The sequence below is a fragment of the Populus alba genome, chromosome 5 (genome assembly GCF_005239225.2).
Source record: "Populus alba chromosome 5, ASM523922v2, whole genome shotgun sequence".
Taxonomy (NCBI): domain Eukaryota; kingdom Viridiplantae; phylum Streptophyta; class Magnoliopsida; order Malpighiales; family Salicaceae; genus Populus; species Populus alba.
The window spans coordinates 19,042,414-19,063,464 of NC_133288.1; the positions used below are offsets into that span (position 1 = coordinate 19,042,414).

Genomic DNA, 21,051 nt, shown 5'->3' on the forward strand with positions numbered 1-21,051 from the left:
CTCTGTGTTAGCAGCTAAGATTTTTATTAATTTTTTCATCTAAAGGAATAAAAAAATAATATAAAACAACAACAAATGATCTCTCTCTATCTCTCTCACAATTTTCCAAAACCCAAAAGATAAGGGCCACGTAAAAAAATCATATTTTTTAGGATAAAAACCAGAGAATTTTTATTTCAAGCGGTATTTGTTTTTTCACCAAAGTTCAAGGGGGTATTTTTCAATTTAGCCATGATTGTTTTTTTAATTTTAGTGCTTTTCATGTTAATATATAATAAATTTTAAAATAAAAATACTTGAATAAAATATATTTAATTTAATTTGATTTATTTTTTCACAGAATTAAATAGTATGCAAGAGTTAGAAAAAAAAAAAAAACGAAAGGAACTGAATTGTAGTGGTTGGTGATTCAGTTAAAACAAACAACGGCTTGTGATGCTAACGAAAATACATGGACCCAACTACCTGTAGATTGGTTTTCAGCTTCTCTACTATATGGGCCTCGTTCTTCCTTATTAAACAGGTTTTATTATTAGATTAATTATGAATTTTTTTTTTTTTTTTAAAAAAAAACCTCTAGCACAGGCTGATATCCGAGCATGGTCTGCATTGTGAACTTGACTGGAATGAGGCCCAATTAATAGTTAATATTTGGAAGAATGCCAGGCCTGCAAGGAAAAAAAAGAAAAAAACATAGAAAAGAAAAATAAAGTGTGGTCTCTCAAAAGTAAATGTTTTTTTTTGAAATTATTTTCTTATGATTTTGAGTTGTTTGGTGTCAAAAATGTATTTTTAAAAATAAAAAAATATATTATTTTAATGCATTTCCAACTAAAAAATATAATAAAAAACAATCATACTATATTTTTAAACACTATCCGATTCAAGTGGAAGAGACAATTTCAAGAAAAGGGAATGGCAGCTTCCAAAGTGGAGATCAATGCAAGGCCAAAATCTGGAAGATTCAAATAAAATACTGGATTTTCAGCCATATAACCAATATTTTTAAGTGAATTTTGACATTACTTTGATTATTATTATTATTATTTACCAAGACAGAGATTTGATCATGTTTAAAAACATCAACGGAAGATGATTTCCTAGCTAGTTAAATTTGGGAAGATAAGGTTTTGATTCGACAGTGACATAAGCTCGTAAGAAAATCATGTCAAATAAAAACACTATAAGTATTATAGCTTGGATAAATAATGATAATTAAAATAAAAGATATTTGATTCACTCCTGAATTTTTTTAAAAATTGGAATCTACAAGGAGAAATTGATTAATAAAAACAAATTTTAGTTTTATTTGTAATGGATCAAGTAGCCATTGTTTTTTCAGCACTGTATGCAAATGTTATAAAAACAAGGACGAAAACTTTCCTATCATGCCACATGATCTGTTGCCTTTTTTTCGAGTGCTCCAAAAAGTAGTAAAAAAAATCATTTTTGAAAAAACTTAACGATCCCACACACACAAGCTAATCATCTAGATTATAGGTACAAATTATATAAAGCTTTAAGAGGGGTGATCACCCATGAAAATATTTATTCATGCAAGTATGAGTTTCATTGCAAAGGCTACTACTGCGGCTCCGAATAGAAATAACCAAAACCTACATGCACCTAGGATATTTCCCAGCTTTACAACAGAATAGCAGAACTAGGGTTACATTATTCTTGCAAATCATACAATGATAAATTAATAATGCGACCATATAATTGACATAACATACGCTAAACAAATAAGAAGCGTTTAACACGGTGGCATATAGGGAGGTGGTGGTAGCATTTGGGCATTCTTGCCTCGACCGTTCTTGATTATGAATGCCATCTCCATACCCCATGACAGATGACGTTCTAGATGGCAGTGCACAAACCATACTCCTGTTACAAAATAAAATGGACACGTGATGTTAGATCTGCCTCGTAATCAAGGTAATTAAGAGAAATAATACTGTTAATATTATACTTTTCTGGTTATTGTATATTTAATTGGTTATGCTACTTATATTTACCTGGATTAGTAGCCTTGAATCTTATGACAGACCAACCATTTTTGGAAATAGTAATGGTATTTTGAAAAGGAGGGTCAACAAGATTGTATCTCAAAGGGTCTTTATCCTTGTCGAAGTTTCCAAATCCCCAACCAACAACATAGAAGCTTGTTCCATGTATGTGCATGGGATGTTCAGTGCCAGCAGCCACATTTGTCCCTTGAAAAACAATCTCCACCGTCGAGTTATACTCGGGCACTTTTACTTCTGTACCTTTTGATGGCGTCTCATAAATCAATGGGATAGAATCCGCAGTGAAATTGAAGAATAGGGGTGGTTTATCAGGAAAGTGATCATCGTAAATACCATTGATTTGATTATAATAAGCTTTTAGTATATCCATACGAGTAGGTGTCTGAAAGCTTATGTTGTTCACACTAGCAGCTAGTCTGGACTGGGTCGCCCCACAAGAAGTGTTTGCACACGTAAATCTGTTAACAGAAACAGTGAAAAATAATGGAGTGCTTATGCTCAAGGGGACATGAATTGGATGGTTATTATCAACTAAGCTTCTAAGACGGCCAGTGAAATTAACCGATGCAGTTGTGTCATTAAAATAAGGAAGGTATGGCAATGAGGGAGTGGAGGATGGAGTGTAGTTGCCATTATACTGGACAATGGATGTGGTTGTTGTGTTGTCATATTGCACACCATTGGCACTAGAGTAAACTTTGGCAGCCATGTAATAGTGGTCTAATGGTTGGTTTGCTTCTAATAAAACATCAATGGTTTGGCCAGGTGATATTGCTACATAATCAACTTTCAGTGGTTTAGTGTAGCTGGCATCTGTGCCGACCACCGTGACTTGATGATCGGTGATGGAGAAAAAGAGAATGTCTTGAAGGGCAGCGTTAATTAGGCGAAGAAGGTAAGTCTTGCCATAGTCCACCGATAGCTTGAATGTATCTGCAGTTAGAAAGACAAGGTTTCGATTTAATAGCTTTAAATAATACAAACGTTCCACTAAGTTGTAGATCGTTCCTTTTCTCGACAAATTTCAAGTCGAATCTCATGTTTGAAATAATAATAATAATGTTAATAATAAACACACAAACTTGTAATATATTAAGGATGAACGCAATAACCATTTGATTGTCTCTAGGCCGAGAGGAAAAAATATGCTTCTAAGAGATCATGGGTAACTTTCATTTTGCCCACGGGTTTATATATTGTCTCTTTTTCATCTAAAACCTTTGATTTATTCCAATTAAGTCCTATCTCTTTCATCTTCTTCTAATCAGTCCCCACATCTTTTATTTTATTCCGACCAGCCCCCATCTTGTACTTTTGTTCTAATTTCCCACCTTCATTCATTTTCACTAGGTGTGTGTTTATGAAATATCTTAATATCATCTAACAAAAATTACTAACAAAAGCAAAAATAAAAATCAAGTTTGACTAGAACTCTTTTTGTGTGTTTGATATTGTGGTGTAGAACATGCCTTGAGATTGTGATAAAAAAATATTTTTCTCTTAGAAATACAAAAAAAAATATTTTTTTGAAGTTTTTAAAATTTATTTTTGACTTAAACACAATAAAACCATCCAAAAACAATTAAAAAATTAATTTGAAGAGAAAAAAATCAAAATTTTTCAAAAGCGCAGTTGAACTGCTAAAACAAACACATCTGCATGGTACTTTTCAAAAGTGATTTTTGCTTGAAATTGAGTTTTTTTTTTTAATTTTTCATATTAGCACATTAAAACTATTAAAAATCACTAAAAAAAAAAATTATTTAATGTGTTTTTAAACCCCACACAATATTTTTGTAATGTATCTAAACACAGTTTTTTCTTAAAAGAAAAAAACAGAGCTGAATCAAAGGGGTAGGATTGCTATGGATATTAAAGAAATATAACGGAAAAGTAAAAGAGAAAATCTAAGCAATTGTATAGTGGCATTGTACCCGATTTTGAGCAAGGATAAAGATCACCAGGTTGACCATTGATCGTGTAAGCATCAGAGACATTGGGGTCTGCTCCTGAGGCACGGAATTGATCATATATTTCAAATATGTCCTCCTTCCACCACTCTCCTGCATTTCATGAAATCAGTGGTCAGTGCATTCAAATCTTCCACGGCTTTAAGAACCAAAGTTTTCTCTTAAAATTGATGCTATAATACCTAATATAATCGGTACGTCTGCATGAGGCGCAGGGAAAGGATATCTGGTTCCTTTGTTGGGATATATGACAATCGCACCATAAACAGTTGCTCGTGTCCAGTCACTGTGAGCATGCCACCATAAAGTTCCTTCTTCGTCAGAGAATATGACCTTCTGACTGAATTTTCCTCCTGGTTGAATTGGACACTGTGTGATATATTCAGGACCATCTGACCATGGATATTCTGGTTGTTTCACTCCATGCCTAGGATTAACAGTGTTAATATTTGCTATATATCTCTGCCGCCATATCGTGGATTTGCAGCATAAACAACCCAAATTTCCAGACAGAAGATCAGATATATAGGGACTTACCAGTGAATGGTGATGTTATGAGGGCTCTTGTTAATAACATCCACGATGATGGTTTCTCCTTTAGTAACGTATAGTGTCGGGCCTGGAAACTGTCCATTGACGGTCATTATGTTCTTGGTGCTGCAGAGTCTTGTGTATGGAACATCTTTTACCTACAATGAATGTGCACATACGCAAAACTACAAATTATGAATGAGCTTATAAAGTAAAACATCGAATCTCTCATAGTTATTACGCGTACCAGTTTTTCTCCTTTTTTTTTGGGTGGGGCAGGGGGAAGAAGTTGATATATATAATAAAAGGGCTAACAGAAGATAGCCAAAAATAAAATAAAATAAAGAATGTGACCCGTGCACCGATGATTATTCTAGAATCTAGAGCAGTTAAATTAATATCCTAAAACGTTCAATTTGAAGTGTATCTACAAGCTATTCCAAATGAAATATATAGTACTAAATATAGTATTTTAATGTCAACATTTTTCCATCGCATGAAAAAAAAACTAAAAAAAAATCAGTACGTAGTACATACCACAAAAGTATGATGAACTATAGCTTTGGCAACATATTGAAAACCACCAAATAATAGAAACCTTAAAATTTGAAGGGCTAGAACTCTCATGATTGGCATCATTTTCTTAGCAACAAATATATTCTTGTTTCACTCTTGATGACGAACCGAGCTGTTTCTCTACCGGTATTTATATGGGTTAATACAAGGAGCAAGACGACAATTTAGCTGGAGAAGTTCATGATGATTTTGTATTTCTCAACGCCCACTTAGATGCAAAGTGCTTCATTAACTACTTCGAAAACCATGGGGTTTGAGTAACCGTGTCTCTCTCTCTCTCTCTCACTCCACTCTCGATATCACTGTTACTCGATTGTTTGACTCTGCTTTAACATTGCCAAAGCTGAGTGTGACTCGTTCGCATTTTTTTGGCTTTCAGTGAAAGCTAACAACCATTAATTCCCGTACGAGAAAATGGAGTGTGGAAAAAAATTCTACATGGGAGTATATGGAAAACAAAAAACACCGAGGAAGCTGGTTTATAATCGAGATCAAAACAAGAAAATCAAAGTCGGGACACAAAATAACCCTAATGAAGAAATCTCTTATTTAAAAATGGCTTCCAACACAAAAAATGCTCGGACTGGAATCATCTACAGAGACTCCCTTACGGGAAGTTAAGTTTTTAATCTTGTGTCTATGGAGGAGCTGGGACAAGTTGAAGATTACATATCCGACAAGGAGAAGGATGAAGAGGAAAATAAACTAGACTGTTCGTTAATCTGATTATCTACAAAGGAGAAATGTAGGATCTGGATAACCTTGGAGATCATGTTCATTCATCAAGGTTATGGAAAGAAAAGTAGGGTATACTTTTCTTCTAAAAAGGCTCTAGATGCTTTAGAAGATAAGGAGATTCAGTGTTAGTTGATTTGGGGAACAAATTTTTCTCGCTAAATTCACTAACCAGGATGACCGGGAGTTTGCTAAAACTCAAAGGCATGCTTGTGCTTTTATATTAACGCTAGTGCATGAGCCTAACCTTTTTTTTTTTAATAATTAATTTAAAATATTATAAATATATTTAATTTATTAAATTCTTAAAATAATTAAGAATATATTTATGTAACCCCTCAGTTTTCTAAAGTATTTTTATGTCATCTCGTTCACGAATCATTTTAATAATTAGTAAAATCTCATGAGGATAAGGATCCAGGTAGGTTTTTATTTTTATTTTTTTATATATAATATATATATATCCACTATCAAAATTTTGACTGGGCTAGCTTTCTTTGTACTTGGAACGTACCAAGTCATGATAACTTCATTCATTTCACCAAATTCAATCTTAATCATGAGTCATCCATCCTATTCTTTATTTCATAATATTCCCACACAAGAATAGTTTGCAATGATTTTCAACAAAGAGGAATAAATTGCGATACAAAGAGTAAGAACAGCATATTTAAAAATTACACATTAACTGGCGCAATGAAATGGTCTAAGGTGTACTATATACTTTGAGTAAATTGTTTGCATTTGATTTGTTAATTTCAAGTTTTGTCAAAGAGTAATTACAGGTTAACATACTCATTTAGTAATGTAATTTATCTTGTCACGTGAAGGGCAAACTTTGATACGCCTGCTATCATTGTCAGTCATAGTCATAATTCTTAGTCTTACTATTTTAGTATTAACTAATTGTTTAAAATAATCAATGAAACCATGCGTTTCTTATGTGATTTTTCAAATACAGCCATGAATGATTTTTCAACAAAGATGGGGTTACGACAACGGGCAAGGGGACCCCCTCTCTCCTTTCCTTTTTGACATAGCAGTTCAGGGGTTAACAGTTCTATTCAAATAGGGCATCAGATTCAGGCTTACTTTAAAGGTTTACAGACTTCGCAGGACATTACATAACCATTTTTACAATATGCAGATGACACTCTGATTTTCCTGCCGAATGATTTATACCTCTCTATTGCATGTCAAGAGGATCCTCTGCTGGTTTGAGATCATTTCAGGACTGAAAGTTAATTTCTATAAAAGCTCACTTATAGAATTAAATTTGGATATAACGAATACAACTTCAGGTCTGGCTAACACAATTTTTCTGTTTCGCAAGTGACTCCTTTCCAGTCAGATACCTTGGGTTGCCTCTTGGAGCTAACCCCAAATAGGCTCTCTACTTGGAAACCGGTATTGTCCACAATCAGAGCAAAGTTTAAGCAAATGGAAAGGAAGTTTTTGAGCATGGCCGGAAGGATATGTCTTATTAAATTCTGTCTTAAACTCTCTACCTCTATACTATATGTTGGTCTTTATTATGCCAAAGGGCATTGCAAAAAGCAATATCCTCAATCAAACCGTTGTTTTTCTCTGGAAGGGCTCCTCAAATTCACATGGTATTTGTAAGGTTGCTTGGCATAAGGTAATTAAGAGTAAGCCACTGGAAGGTCTCGGGCTTGGTTCAATTCACAGTAAAAATCTGGCTCTGATGTTTACATGGCTTTGGAACCTTGACAAAGGAGTGGTAGGAGGTTGGCAAGAGCTCATCTTACAAAAGTACCGGCCATATTTTTCAAATGGCCTTCCTGTGTTTGCAGGTTCTTTATCTCCAACTTGGCGTGGCATGGTATCTGCAATTTCCTTAAATCACAGCACAGCCGCTCCCATCCAATCCAATGTTGGGTTTAAGGTGGGTGATGGGAGAAACATCAGGTTTTGGTCTGATTCTTGGCTAGGCTATGCAGCCCCTCTCCGGTTCATGTTCCCTAGGCTCTACAACCTCTCCCTGCCAGCAATCTTTAAGCGTTTGCAGAAGTTTCATAACCCAACAGATAACTCAATCAATCTCTCTTGGAGAAGACCACTTCGATCCCGAGAACTCTGCATGTGTGAAAGCTTGATAGCAGAAGTGGAACGTGGCCTAGTCTTCTCTGATGGTGAAGACAACAAGATTTGGAAACACCATAGCTCCAACAATTACACAGTCTCCTCTGGGTGCCATCTCTTTGACGTTTTACATGTTTCAGGACATCTGCACTCCCCTGCTTGCTTTTGGAAAGGGTTTGCGCCTCCAAAAATAGATGTGTTTTCATATGGCTTCTTTTCAATGGCAGTGTTTGCACAAAGGGGTTTCTTAGCTGAGAGGAGAATCATCAATTACGAGGAAGCTCTTTGTTCCTTTCTGCTGCAAGGAGATTTGAGACTACACATCATCTTTTCCATCTTTGTCCAAAATCATGGTCTCTTTGGGGCAGACTATTTAGTTGGTTTGGGTGTGTAGGTTTTCTGCCAAAAGAACCATATCATAACCTTCAGGAATGGTCCAACATGGTAAAAGGAAAATTCCAGTGTCAGGCAATTACCCTTCTCTGTAAAGGATTATACTGGTCAATTTGGATAGCGCGCAACCACATGATCTTTGACAACAAAACTCCAGACTGGGATGTGATTTTTGACCTCACCTTTCATCGGTTGGCCTTTTGGTTGAAGTCCTTTGTTAAAAATTTCAGCTATACGGGCTCTGATCTTTATAGGAATCCTGAATGTATTATGAACTGGACTAACTAGTCAGGTCTTTAGATTCCTTGTTTTCTTAATGTATTTTGAATTTTCCATGTAATCTTCCTTATCAGCCCTCATCTCCTTAATGGGGGCATATTATTTATAATATTCTCAATTACTATAAAAAAAAAACATCTTCAACGTACTTCAGTTTACAAAAAGATTGTGTTGATTAGTTCATTAGTTAGCAATCTTACTAAAATTAACATTGTTTATCTAATTAGAGATCCAAGCAATCATCCTTAAATTTAGGAATACCTGGTTAATCAACAAAATGAAATTCAAAAGATATACATTAACCGGCGCAATGAAATGGTCTAAGGTGTACTATATACTTTGAGTAAATTGTTTGCATTTGATTTGTTAATTTCAAGTTTTGTCAAAGAGTAATTACAGGTTAACATACTCATTTAATAATGTAATTTATCTTGTCACGCGAAGGGCAAACTTTGATACGCTGCTGTCATTGTCAGTCACAGTCATAATTCTTAGTCTTACTATTTTAGTATTAACTAATTGTTTAAAATAATCAATGAAACCATGCGTTTCTTATGTGATTTTTCAAATACAGCCATGAATGATTTTTCAACAAAGGTGGGTTTTGTCACATCTTCAACGTGCTTCAGTTTACAAAAAGATTGTGTTGATTAGTTGATTAGTTAGCAATCTTACTAAAATTAACATTGTTTATTTAATTAGAGATCCAAACAATCATCCTTAAATTTAGAAATACATTAATCAACAAGATGAAATTCAAAAGATATACATTAATCTGGGACTATATTAACTTTTGATGTTTGAATATCCGCTCACTAATAAAAAACATCCTTATCGATTTCAGTCTCATTGATTTAAAAGTTATTCGTTGCTATCTAACTGATTTGGCTATCTAAAAGGTGTTGATATTTTTTTAAAAAATTCAATATACAGGTTATTTTAATATGTTTATTTAATAAAAAAAATTCAAAAAATCAATGCAATCATCTAATTATATTTTAAAAAATATTAATAATAACAAAAAAAAAATAGAAAAAAATTAAAAGATGAATCTAGATCAAGATATTCAATCACAAAAATTAAGACATTTAACTAATTATATTTACTAAACTTGTTTTACTTAAATTTATAAAAAATAATAGAAATATAAATGAAATTGATTGAATAAACTCACACCCTTAAAAAATATTATGCAAAGCCCAACACATCAGAAAATATTATTTAAAAATAAATATTTTTTATTTTGAAAAGTAAAGTTTTATTTTGTATAAAAAAATTATAAATGAGTTAAAATAATAACTTAAAAATCAAACACAGAAAAAAAGCCTTATATTCACAAAAAAATATGCAAAACTTGTAATCTAAATCATGAGAGCAAAATGTAAGCATAGAAATTTTTTTAAATGTAATCACAAAACTAATATTTAACAAAAAAAAAAAAAACTAATATAAAACAATAAAATCATATAAAGAGTATTTTCACTATGAAAAAACTAGAAAAGACTTGGATATCCATGAAGAGCTAGCAAAAAAGACGAAAATTTTGTTGACTTTTCCTTAGTTGAAGAAGTTTTGAATGTAGCTGACAGTTGTATTATAAAAGGATACTTGTCAAAGTCTTGAAAGCGATGCTACTTTGAACGTGGAGTTTAATAATCTGCTGATTCCGCTGGATTAACACGAAAGAATCTCTCTTTGGGCATTGTTGGTCACGGAACAGCACGATTTCTTGAAGAATGATGCACGATCGATTACTTCCACGAAATAAAATTGACTAGATTTTGCTATTATTAAAATTTGCACGATCAAAAAATATTGCCATAAATACCAATGATAATTTTATTACGTAGAGGAACTAACCAGGAGGAGCAACATCTTTATATGCACTTACGTGAAACTTTAGTTTATGAAATAATTCCAATTAATTCCAAAAAAAATGTTTTACCAATTCTAAGCCATGCAATCATCGTAGGCTGTAGCCAGCTAGCTCCTCCAATGTTAGCACTTAATTTTTTTTGACTCATTCAATTCTAAAGCCGTGCTCGCACGTAATGATCTCATAGATTACTGTTAGAGCGGACTTACTATATATTACGAATATTAAATGCATCACGGCTGTCGCACTCGAGATTGCAATATATTTAAAAATAATTGATTGGAAATAATAGATTTCTGGTATTTTGTTTTTTAATGAGAAAATGTCTTGTTTAAGAAGTCGCCACCAAGTGTTATAGTCTCAAGGAACTCTAACTGCTCAATAAAGATTCTATGGTACGAGACTGGTTGTGGCTAGAGAAGGTATTAGCACCCCTGACACACCCTGTCTGAAGTAAGTTGTATTGCTAGTTTTGTCTTAAATTGCTAAATTTTTTGTTTATTTTAGTTATGGCAGTTCACTAGCAATATTCCTGATTCTGGTATTAATGAATATTTAATTACAGATACTACTAACTCTGGTGTTGGTAAATGTATCGGGGGGCGCAACGTCGTTTGGCAATGGCGGAGGCTATTTGCTGTGCCTCCTGTGTGAGGGGTTGTGTGTTGGGAAGGTTTTTTGGATTTAATAATAAAATTATGATTAATGTTTAGGAGCGAAGAGGATGGAGTGTGATAGTTTTGGAATGGGTTCTTCCTACCCTCAACATGGTCAGCCTCTTTCGTTTTACCTTTGAATCCCCTTTTCTTCACAGATGCAGAGATTCTATCACTCTTTATTCCTTGTTCTATGCGCTTAGCTACTGCCACAACATCAGTAAATTGCTGGGCCGAATTACCCATCACAAGCTCGTAGTATGGGTCCTTGATGTGTTGGCAAATAAAGTCACCATCTCTTTGTCCAAGAGTGGGGGATGTATTTGAACAGTTAGGTCTCTACACCTTTGAGCATATTCTCTTATGCTTTCCTTGTCCCTTTTCTCTAGATTGGACAGATTGGTTCTATCAGGAGCAATGTCCATGTTGTACTTGTATTGTTTCACAAATGCATCCACCAAGTCTTTCCATTTACGGATTTTTATTGTTGTCTAATCTCATATACCAGCTTAACACTGCCCCACTTAAGCTATCTTGGAAAAAGTGCATCAGTAGTTTTTCATCGTGTATTACTTCTGCCATTTTATTGTAATAGGATTTGAGATGAGTCATGGGGTATTGTGTTCTAGTATATTTGATGAATTCAAGAACACGAACTTTTTTGGGATAACCACATTTGAGACCAGACACATTTTTTATGCTCATACTGAATTGTACAAGTCTACCCCTTTAATGGCTCTAATTTGAGCTTCCAATGCCGCCATTTTATCTTGACCAATGCCATTAGATGACTTGGTCTTGTGGGACTCATTGGCAAATGGATTTATGATTGCAGGGGTTGGTGCCGATGGAGTTGAGTGCACAAATGCTGGATTGTGTAGAGGTTCTTGACCATGTTCACTCATTGTTTCTTCAGGTTGAGCTATTGCCGAAGGGTAAAAAAAAAATAGTTGGCCGATTGGAAGGACCTTCACCAGAGGCATTTCTAAGTGTTTACTCAAGTAAGCTAGTGAGGCGAGCCGCGCTTGCTTTCAGAGACTCTAACTCTTATTGGAAATGAGCGTCACGGTAAACACGCTCTTCATTTTCCATGTTTCTTGCTCAGAGTCGAGTGTTGTAAACTCTTTGGGGACCTATATTCAACCTGTTGCATGTATGTATGTTATTTACAATGGATGGATGTATATGTGTGGATGCATGTACATGCACATTTGGTATGAATGGAAAAAACCCATGCAGAATGAATAGCCAGGGAGTTCATGCTCTAAAGGAAGGTTCTAGGTCATTACATGATGGGTAGGTTTTCTACCTGGTCTTAAAAAGGTCTATGAACTGCCTAATGACCACCTCACATGAAGGCAGTGTAGGGGTTTATAAGGAATGGTTGGGGCACAGTGTGACCGCCATTAGCAAGTAAACACTCAACTCATAGTTGGATGTTTCACATATCTGAACCCCGACGGGAAGTCATGATGCAAACCGCTACTCCCCTCCTAACCTAGAATTAGGTTTTATTTGCAAAATGCATGCTAAAGCAATAAAAATGCAAGCTAAAATTAAAGACCGACAATAGAAAAACAATCAAACAATCAAAGATTAGTCCAACCAAACAAGGTGGTCCCCTGTGGAGTCGCCATCCTGTTGCGAGGGGGGGTCGCGACGTCGTCTGGCGATGATGAAGGCTACTTGCCGTCATGCCTCCTGCGGTGAGGTGTGTTGTGTGCTGGAAAGGTTTTTGGATTTAATCATAAAATTATGATAATATTTAGGAGTCACCACCTAGTATTATGGTCACTAGGAACCTATGGTCTGCGAGAGTCTGAGTAAGGGACTGGTTGTGCAAGGGGAAGACGCATCACCCCTAGTGCACCCTACCTAAGGTAAACTGCATTGTTGTTTGATTGTTTTTTTTTTGTTGGTCTTTTTTAAGGTTCAAGGCAGATCTCTCTTCATGAGAGAGTCTCTACCTTATCGGGTTAAATCCTAACTGTTCTAAAGTCTGAATTTTAGCATCGCATTTATTATACCTTGTATCTTTAATACTTGGGGGTGTACTTTATCGTTTAATTTTACACCCCATAAATATTAAAGTCTACATCTGGATCCAAAAAAATTGAAAAAGATTTTTGACATGTTGGCCAAATCCTAATGGATAATCATAAATTGGTTATGATATCCATTTTTTGATTTTTTTTTAAATATGAAAAAGATACAATTTTTTATTAAAAAAATATGCTTAGAAAAATTTTAGGATTTGGCCATATGCAGCAAAATATTTTTTTTGTTTTTAAAAAACGTTTTGAATTTTTTTTTTTGAGAAATATTTTGGAGAAAACCAATATTTTAATACCAGATTTGTATTTTACAGTGTAAATATACAACCAGATATCATGCAAAAAAAAATATGCGAGAAAATCATATTTTTTTTTGAAATGATTTTGGAATTTTTTTTTATGTTTTTTTTTTTAAAAAATGTTATATATAACACACACACACACACAGATATATATATATATATATATATATATAATATATATATATAATTATATATATATATATATATAATTCACCTGCATGAACAACAGGAAAGGAAGAAGAAGAAGAAGAAAAAGGAAAGGAGGGGAGGCTCAATTGGCTGAAGGGGTCGTGGCTGCTGTGATGAGGTGGTTCGACCAGTGGTTGCAGCGGTGGAGTTGGCTGGAGCATCTGCAACTGGAAGAGGAAGAAAGAAAAAGAAGGTCTCCAGCGGGGAGAAGGAGGAGAGGAAGGAGAGGAGAGAGACGCGATGTCTGTTTTACAGCTACTAAACGTCTTTTGGTGCAGGAGAAAGGTTTCTGTGGTGGAGCTGATGGTGGGAAAACCAGTGATGGTGGTGGTGGTGGCTGAAAGCCACGATGGAGAGAAAACGAAGAGAGAGGACAGTGCAGGAACCGAAAAGGCTGGTTTTTTTTTGCTTACTTTGGACTCGATCTTCTCCTTCAGGCCATCAATGGAGCCTCTATTTATAGGCGGTGGAAGAGGGTAATCTCGTCTACCCCGGGGTAAAATTTCAGCCATTGATTCAGTTGGGAAGGATCCCAACCGTTGGCTCAAAGTAGGCATCCTGAGTTGTCAATTCTGCAGAAAAAGCAGCCTGAGTGGTCATGTTTAGGTCGGCGCCAGCGCCGTCTCGCTGCCATTCAGACTGAACTGTTTAATTGAAGATGTAGAGAAACTGCAGGGGATCATTTGCGTGCAAGATTTGTCAACTTTGGTGGCTGGTAGGTACACTAAAATGCAGCTGCAAAGTAGGCAACCGGACCAGCTTTTTCTAGAAAAAAGTGAAGAAGATAACGAACAGTTTTTGGCCAAATTTCATTTCAGTCCTCCATTTGTCAATTTTGTTCAATGGAGCCCCCTAATTGACCATAAACTTTCAATTGCTTCCAATTTGGCCCCTAATTTCAACCAATTGACTTGGTAAAAATTAAATTTGATCTCTTAAAATTCCAATCTTCTCAATTAAGCCTAATTTAGGCTCCCAAACTTAATTGTTTTACCAATTAAGCCCCAAATAAAATTAATTTGACCCATTTAAAGTATAATTAAGTCCTTGCACTTAGTTACATCCTTTAATTGGACCCAAATTAATTCTTAAACATAATTAAAAATTCAAATAGGCCCAAGATTAAATCAAATTTAATTATGTCCTTGGACTTAATTTTTATGCAAATTCGTCCAATAATCATTTAATTTGACCTTGAATTTGCATTGTTTTCTCCTTTTTTGGGCACAATGGGGTACACAAAATTGCAGCTTAATTCCCCAGCCTACTTTCTCCATATTGTCAGCCTTTATTTTATTTTATTTTATTTTTATTTTAAAAAGAAGTTATTTTTGGGGAATAACCCAGAATTAAGTTATGACAGGTGGTGTAGGTGCCTCTTCTTGAGAGGCATCTAAAGAAATATCTTCCTTGTAGCTAGAAGAATTAGCTGCGACCATATGTGAGTGGCGAACTGTGGTTTTCATTCTACATATCTACACAATTTATACAAATAATTAAATAATTAAATTCAAATGTTAAAAAAAAATTTCGATAGCATCTCCCCTATACTGGATGCTACTCAAATCCACAAACCTGCAAATATTGACAATAACCACAACCAATTGACCCAATCTATATTAATTATTCCAACATATTCAATTACTAATTCTAAGGTAAATTCAACATTAACAATTACAATTCAACAAATTATTCAATAATTATGCCAATACAACAATACAATAAATTCAAAAAACAATTCTAGACTTACAATTAAAATCAATGGAAATAATTAAACACAAATCATGCAATAATAGAGTAAAATTACTAATTATTCCAACATATTCAATTACTAATTCTAAGGTAAATTCAACATTACCAATTACAATTCAACAAATTATTCAATAATTATGCCAATACAAGAATAAAATATATTCAATAATTTTTTTTTAAAAAAAACTATGTACTTTAGGAATGAAATATGCTTATCTTAATAATGTGTTGATACACCAACAATAAAATATATTCAATACAAGACTTTATCTACATTATAAAAATACACCAAAATAAAAAACATAACAAAAATAAAAATAGCTAAAACAAAAAAACCCTTAAAGTAAAATGAAATAGATGAAACACATACATTTTAATCTGATGAAGATTCACAAGAAAACTTGTTAGAGATTGTAGGTGAAAGCTTTGAAGAATTGAGTGGAAAAAAATTGAAAGTGAAGGTGAAAAACAGAGGAGATGAAAAAATAAACTGAAGGGATGGTCGTTGGGATTTATAGAGCAATTTTACTGATGGATTCACCGACAGAAATAAAAAATAATTATTATTTTAATTTATTCTGTTAGTGAAGTGTCGAAAATCCATTGGTAATTTTTGAATTTCGCATCAACATTTTTAATTACCCTCCATATTTTCGCAGTCCGTCGACAACCTAACACGGTCAGAGATGAATTTAATGCAACGCCCTTTGGAATTCACACAGTTCGTTGGTAATTTTATTGGTAATATTGACCTGGCGACACTTTCGACGAACTGCAAGCTGTCGGCAACGTCGTTGGTGATTGTGGCATTTCAAGTAATTATTTTCGAACTCTTTGTGAAATGCCGATGTACGTTATCCCGTCGATATGGACGTCGGTAATTGTCGCATTTCAAGTAATTATTTTTGAACTCTATGTGAAATGCCAACGGATGTATTTTGTCGGTATGGACATCGGTAATTATGGCATTATACAAGAAAGATTATATTTGTAGTGCTTATTTACCTTCTTGCAAACACCTAAATGATAAACTGTTCATCATACAAAACAAAAACAACAATGCTTGAACAATAAATATTTCGTGTTACAAAATATATCATCCATAATATATATTACATGAAAAAAATGTTTAACACAGGGCTTCATTCTGATAGTTAGTCATAATTTTCTTTCTCTTCGTCATCAATTGAACAGTCATCACCTTCATTGCAATCTTCAATATGGATATCATCATCTTCATCGATATTTGCTTGTTCGCTAGAGCTTAAAACAACATTCAACTCCTCTGAGTCAGTGTCAATAAGACTATCATCAAAAACATGAAAATTTGAATTTTCTTCCAAGTCAATCAAAGGAGCAACTCGATATGGTTCAACCAACTCACTAACTTGAAAGACTTCATCTCGCACACTTGTGTCTTCGTTCTCATCCTGAACAAGCTCGACATGACCCCTGAGTTTTGTTTTTAAAATGGATAACCAATCCACTATTGATCGATCCTTTTTAAATGAAGAGGTGTATGCGTAAAAAACTTGTTGACATTGCTTTGCGAAAACAAAGACATCGTTTAATGTTGTGGAGTCTAGATTTTTGAGTTGATTTCAGACCATAGTACGGATCAACTCTGATTCCTCTGTCAGTTGTGTCATACCAATAGCATTTGAATAAAAACACTTTATTCTGCTCGCTATGATATTGCAGTTTGATGACCTCTTCTAATCTACCACAGTAGTCAACTTCTAACTCACTACTAGTCGATCCCTTAACACAAACACCGCTGTTGTATGTCTTTCTTCCATGTTTGTATTCTTCAGTATGGAAAACATATTCATTGACAAAATACCAATTGTAGCACTTAACTTTTCTTTCAGGCCTCAAGTTTAGTGAAGATAATGTCTTAATCGTACTCCTTCTCATTTGATAAACATTGTATGTAATGTACATCAATAAAAAATAAATGAACGAGAATATCGTAATGACATGCATACAATAATTTTGCAAGTTAGAATGAGTTTATGATAATGCTTACATGTGTTCTGAACCACATGACAAATTGTTTATCTTGTAATTGAAAGATCTGGGATTCAGTTAATTTTGAGTTATAGGAGAGCAAATATTATCGATATTGCCTACAAGTGATAATGAGTGTATGATATTACAATATATAATTAATAGTATATTACTAACAAACTCATCAATCAACGGTTGAAGACAAACTTCTATATTCTAGCCCAGGCTGCTTGGACCGAGTATGACAATAGATAAAAACATGAACTCTGGCCTCATACACATTCCCAGTGGCAAGTTATAAACTGTGAGTTTGACCAGCCAACAAGAATAAGAAGCAGCAAATGACCGAAATGGGTTGAATATGTCTATACATAACCCAAGACGCACATTCCTTGATTCAGCTGAAAAGTGAGGATGCACACTATTAAAGAGTTCCACGCTTTATCGTCAGAAGGATGCACCATCACTTTATCAACTGCATCATATGATTGGTGCCATGTCATGTGCTTAGCAGTCCTTGGTGACATGAATAACCTCTGTAGTCTAGGTGTGATTGGGAAGTATCGAAGTTTTTTATATGCCACTAGAGTCTTTCCCTTGCCAGTTCTAGGTTTGTAATGAGAATGCTTGCACGTCATGCACTCGGTTATCTCAACATTTTCAAGGTAGTATAACATGCAGAAGTTAGGGCACATGTCAATTTTCTAGTATCCTAAACCGAGGGGTTTCATCATGGACTTTGCAACATAGAAGTTCTCTTTCAGCCTATTCCTTTTAGGTAAAATACTTCTCGCCCATTCAATAATTTTGTCATACCCAGCCTCACTCAACCCGTGATCTGACTTGATGGTGAACACCTATGCTATGACCGATAATTTACTGTGTTTTGTGCAACCATCTCATAATGGTTCATCAAAATCTTTCAACAAATAAAAAAACCTAGTTGCATCTGCATTAGGTGTTTCTTCTATGATTGGACATTGATTGACATTATCTTGATTCATTCTCATTGCATCCATAACCATATTTCTGTAAGGATTTGTGTTGTCATTTACCACTTCATGCACGTTGCTAGCACTAGAAGTTGACCTAACCACCCTTTCTCCCATTATCTTCTTATTAACAAATGCTTCTCCATGTGCATACCAATACTGGTAATTCTCCATAAACCCTTTGTGTAGAAGATGCATCATTATAACATCTGGATGTAAATACTTTTTATTTTAACACTTCCTGCATAGACACCTAATACCACCTCCAGTAAAATTTCTGGAAATAGATGTTGTGAAATTAATAAAACCCTGAACCCTGTTACAATAATCCATCCTCCACAATTCTTGGGGTGAATCTTGATACATCCATGACTTATATCGAACCTCTATAAAATTATGATGACAATATGTATTAATTAACTATGTTAGGTAAATAAACTTGCTAAAATATTGGTTTATCTCGAGATTATCCAACAAACCAATCACAACTTCTCATAAATATTAAATATTCATGATCAATTATCAACATCCATACAAATTAATACATATAAATTTAAGGAAATTACAACTCCGCAATACCATTGATAAAACTTAAAACGGACCCATTAAGCAAGCTATTAATTATTTCAAAACAGCACATGTAATTCGGTAATTCCATAAAGTTTTAACAATTTACAAATAAATACAATCTAACAAAATCTAAAACAAACCATAACAAGTATAAATTTATACATTCATATACTACAAGTTTGTTTGAGAAATAACAATAAAACATGTACATCTATTAACAAAATACATATATTAAAAAAACAATAAAATTGACATTTAAATGTTAAAATTTAAAAAGATAGAATTACTTACAAAAATTGATAAAATCCATCGATAAATCAGGACACGGATGCTGTGACCACAAAACTTCAAGAAATATAACCTGTTGTGCTGAGAAGAGGGAGATTTTTTTTTTTTTGGGGGGGGGGGTTGGTTGTTTGCAGAGGAGGAGAGTTGGGATGAGAAAGAAGGAGAAATAGGGGAAGAGAGGGTCAGCAGAGTGGGCATATATTAACTTTTTCCGACGGTTTCACCAACGGATGTATTCCGTCAGTGAGTCCATCGACTATTCTGACGAAAAAATTGACATGTCACCGTACGGATTTTCCATCTTGAATCCCTCGGTAATTTCGTCAGCATTTTAAACGGTGAACCAGTCACATCACTGTACGGAGCTGCCGTTTTGAATCCCTCGATAATTTCATCGGTAAAAATCACCCGCAAAAACCTCCACGTCAGTGAACCGTCTTTTTTTTTTTTTTTTTTTTTTTTAATTCTGAACTTTCAGTCCATAATTCTGTCGGTAACTACCGACCGCATGTTTTCGTCGGTATATACCAATGTATTACAAACATGGAAAAAAATTATATCGGTAAGTTCTACCTCAAATTACCGACAAAAATATTCCGTCGGTAAATCCGTTGGTTTTAAGTGAATTTCTAGTAGTGAAATTTAGGTTATGACAATGACATTAATCCGACGCCTTGAGCAATTGAAGATTTAACGAAGTTAAAGGAGTATTCTTCTATTTTCTGGTTTTCCTAATATCCTTTTCTTATCGATATAAGAATATGTATATTAGCAATTGTTTTTTAATATATTTTTTGTTTGAAAATATATTAAAATAATAATTTTTTATTTTTAAAAAATTATTATTGACATTAAAACATCGAAATAATCTAAAAATATCAAAAAATTAATTTGAAGCAACAAAAAAAAAAATTTTAATTTTTAAAAAAACATTTTAAAATGCAAAAAAAAAAAAAAAACAAATAAATGATAGCACATGGTATTTTTTTTAGTTGTTATATTTATGTATCTAACTCCTAAGATCACATTGCAAATTTATCACAAAAAACACGTCCTCGCTAATTGTTTTATGCTGGCGTATGAAAAGGGAAAATTAATGGGAAGTTTTCGGTGAATATTTTTCTTCTGTACTGTCCTTGCAGTGTTTGATAGTTTTTCCTCTATCTGCCCACTCCGAATACTCTCTTTCGATCTCACTGATGAGGCCAAAAACAGCAAGAAAAGAAAGTGACCTTTTACCAAACAATATTATTTTCTGGAGTCCAACAAAAACTAGTGTAAGAAATTAATTCTTCGCATGTAATTAGGTAGATGCTTGAAAAGCACGTAAACTAGTGCTAATATAAAATTTTTATATTTTGTCTTATTTTAAATTAATAATTTTTTTTATATTTTTAAATCATTTTATTATATACAAATCAAAAATATTTTTTTAAAAAAAATATTTTTTTTTAATATTTTTTAAATAAAACATATTTTATTAAGTACTGTAACAATTCTGAATATTCCCTCGTAGCCCAGCAGTCAGCCACTTCGTTCACCTAACCAAAGAATTGAGGGTTTGTCCGACATACTTAGATATAACTAGTCAGTGGATTCCCTCGTGAGGCTTTTTCGATATAACTAGCCAGTGTAGCAATTAAAATACATATTCACACAAAAAAAGGTATTTTTTAGCTAAAAATATCTTTTTTATTCATTTTTTAAAATTTAATAAAAATGTCTTTTTTTATTAGCAACATGGT

General features: G+C 33.8%; 1 protein-coding gene across 1 annotated transcript; it reads right to left on the reverse strand.

The window, feature by feature from the left end:
- Nucleotides 1–1,594: 1,594 nt before the first annotated feature.
- Nucleotides 1,595–5,238, reverse strand: LOC118061765 (laccase-15). The gene is made up of 6 exons (XM_035075326.2): nucleotides 5,069–5,238; nucleotides 4,538–4,689; nucleotides 4,183–4,427; nucleotides 3,965–4,093; nucleotides 2,019–2,963; nucleotides 1,595–1,887 (listed from the first exon to the last, which is right to left on the reverse strand). The coding sequence occupies exons 1-6, from the start codon at nucleotides 5,168–5,170 to the stop codon at nucleotides 1,757–1,759; spliced, it is 1,704 nt and encodes a 567-aa protein (XP_034931217.1). The 5' UTR covers nucleotides 5,171–5,238; the 3' UTR covers nucleotides 1,595–1,756.
- Nucleotides 5,239–21,051: the final 15,813 nt, after the last annotated feature.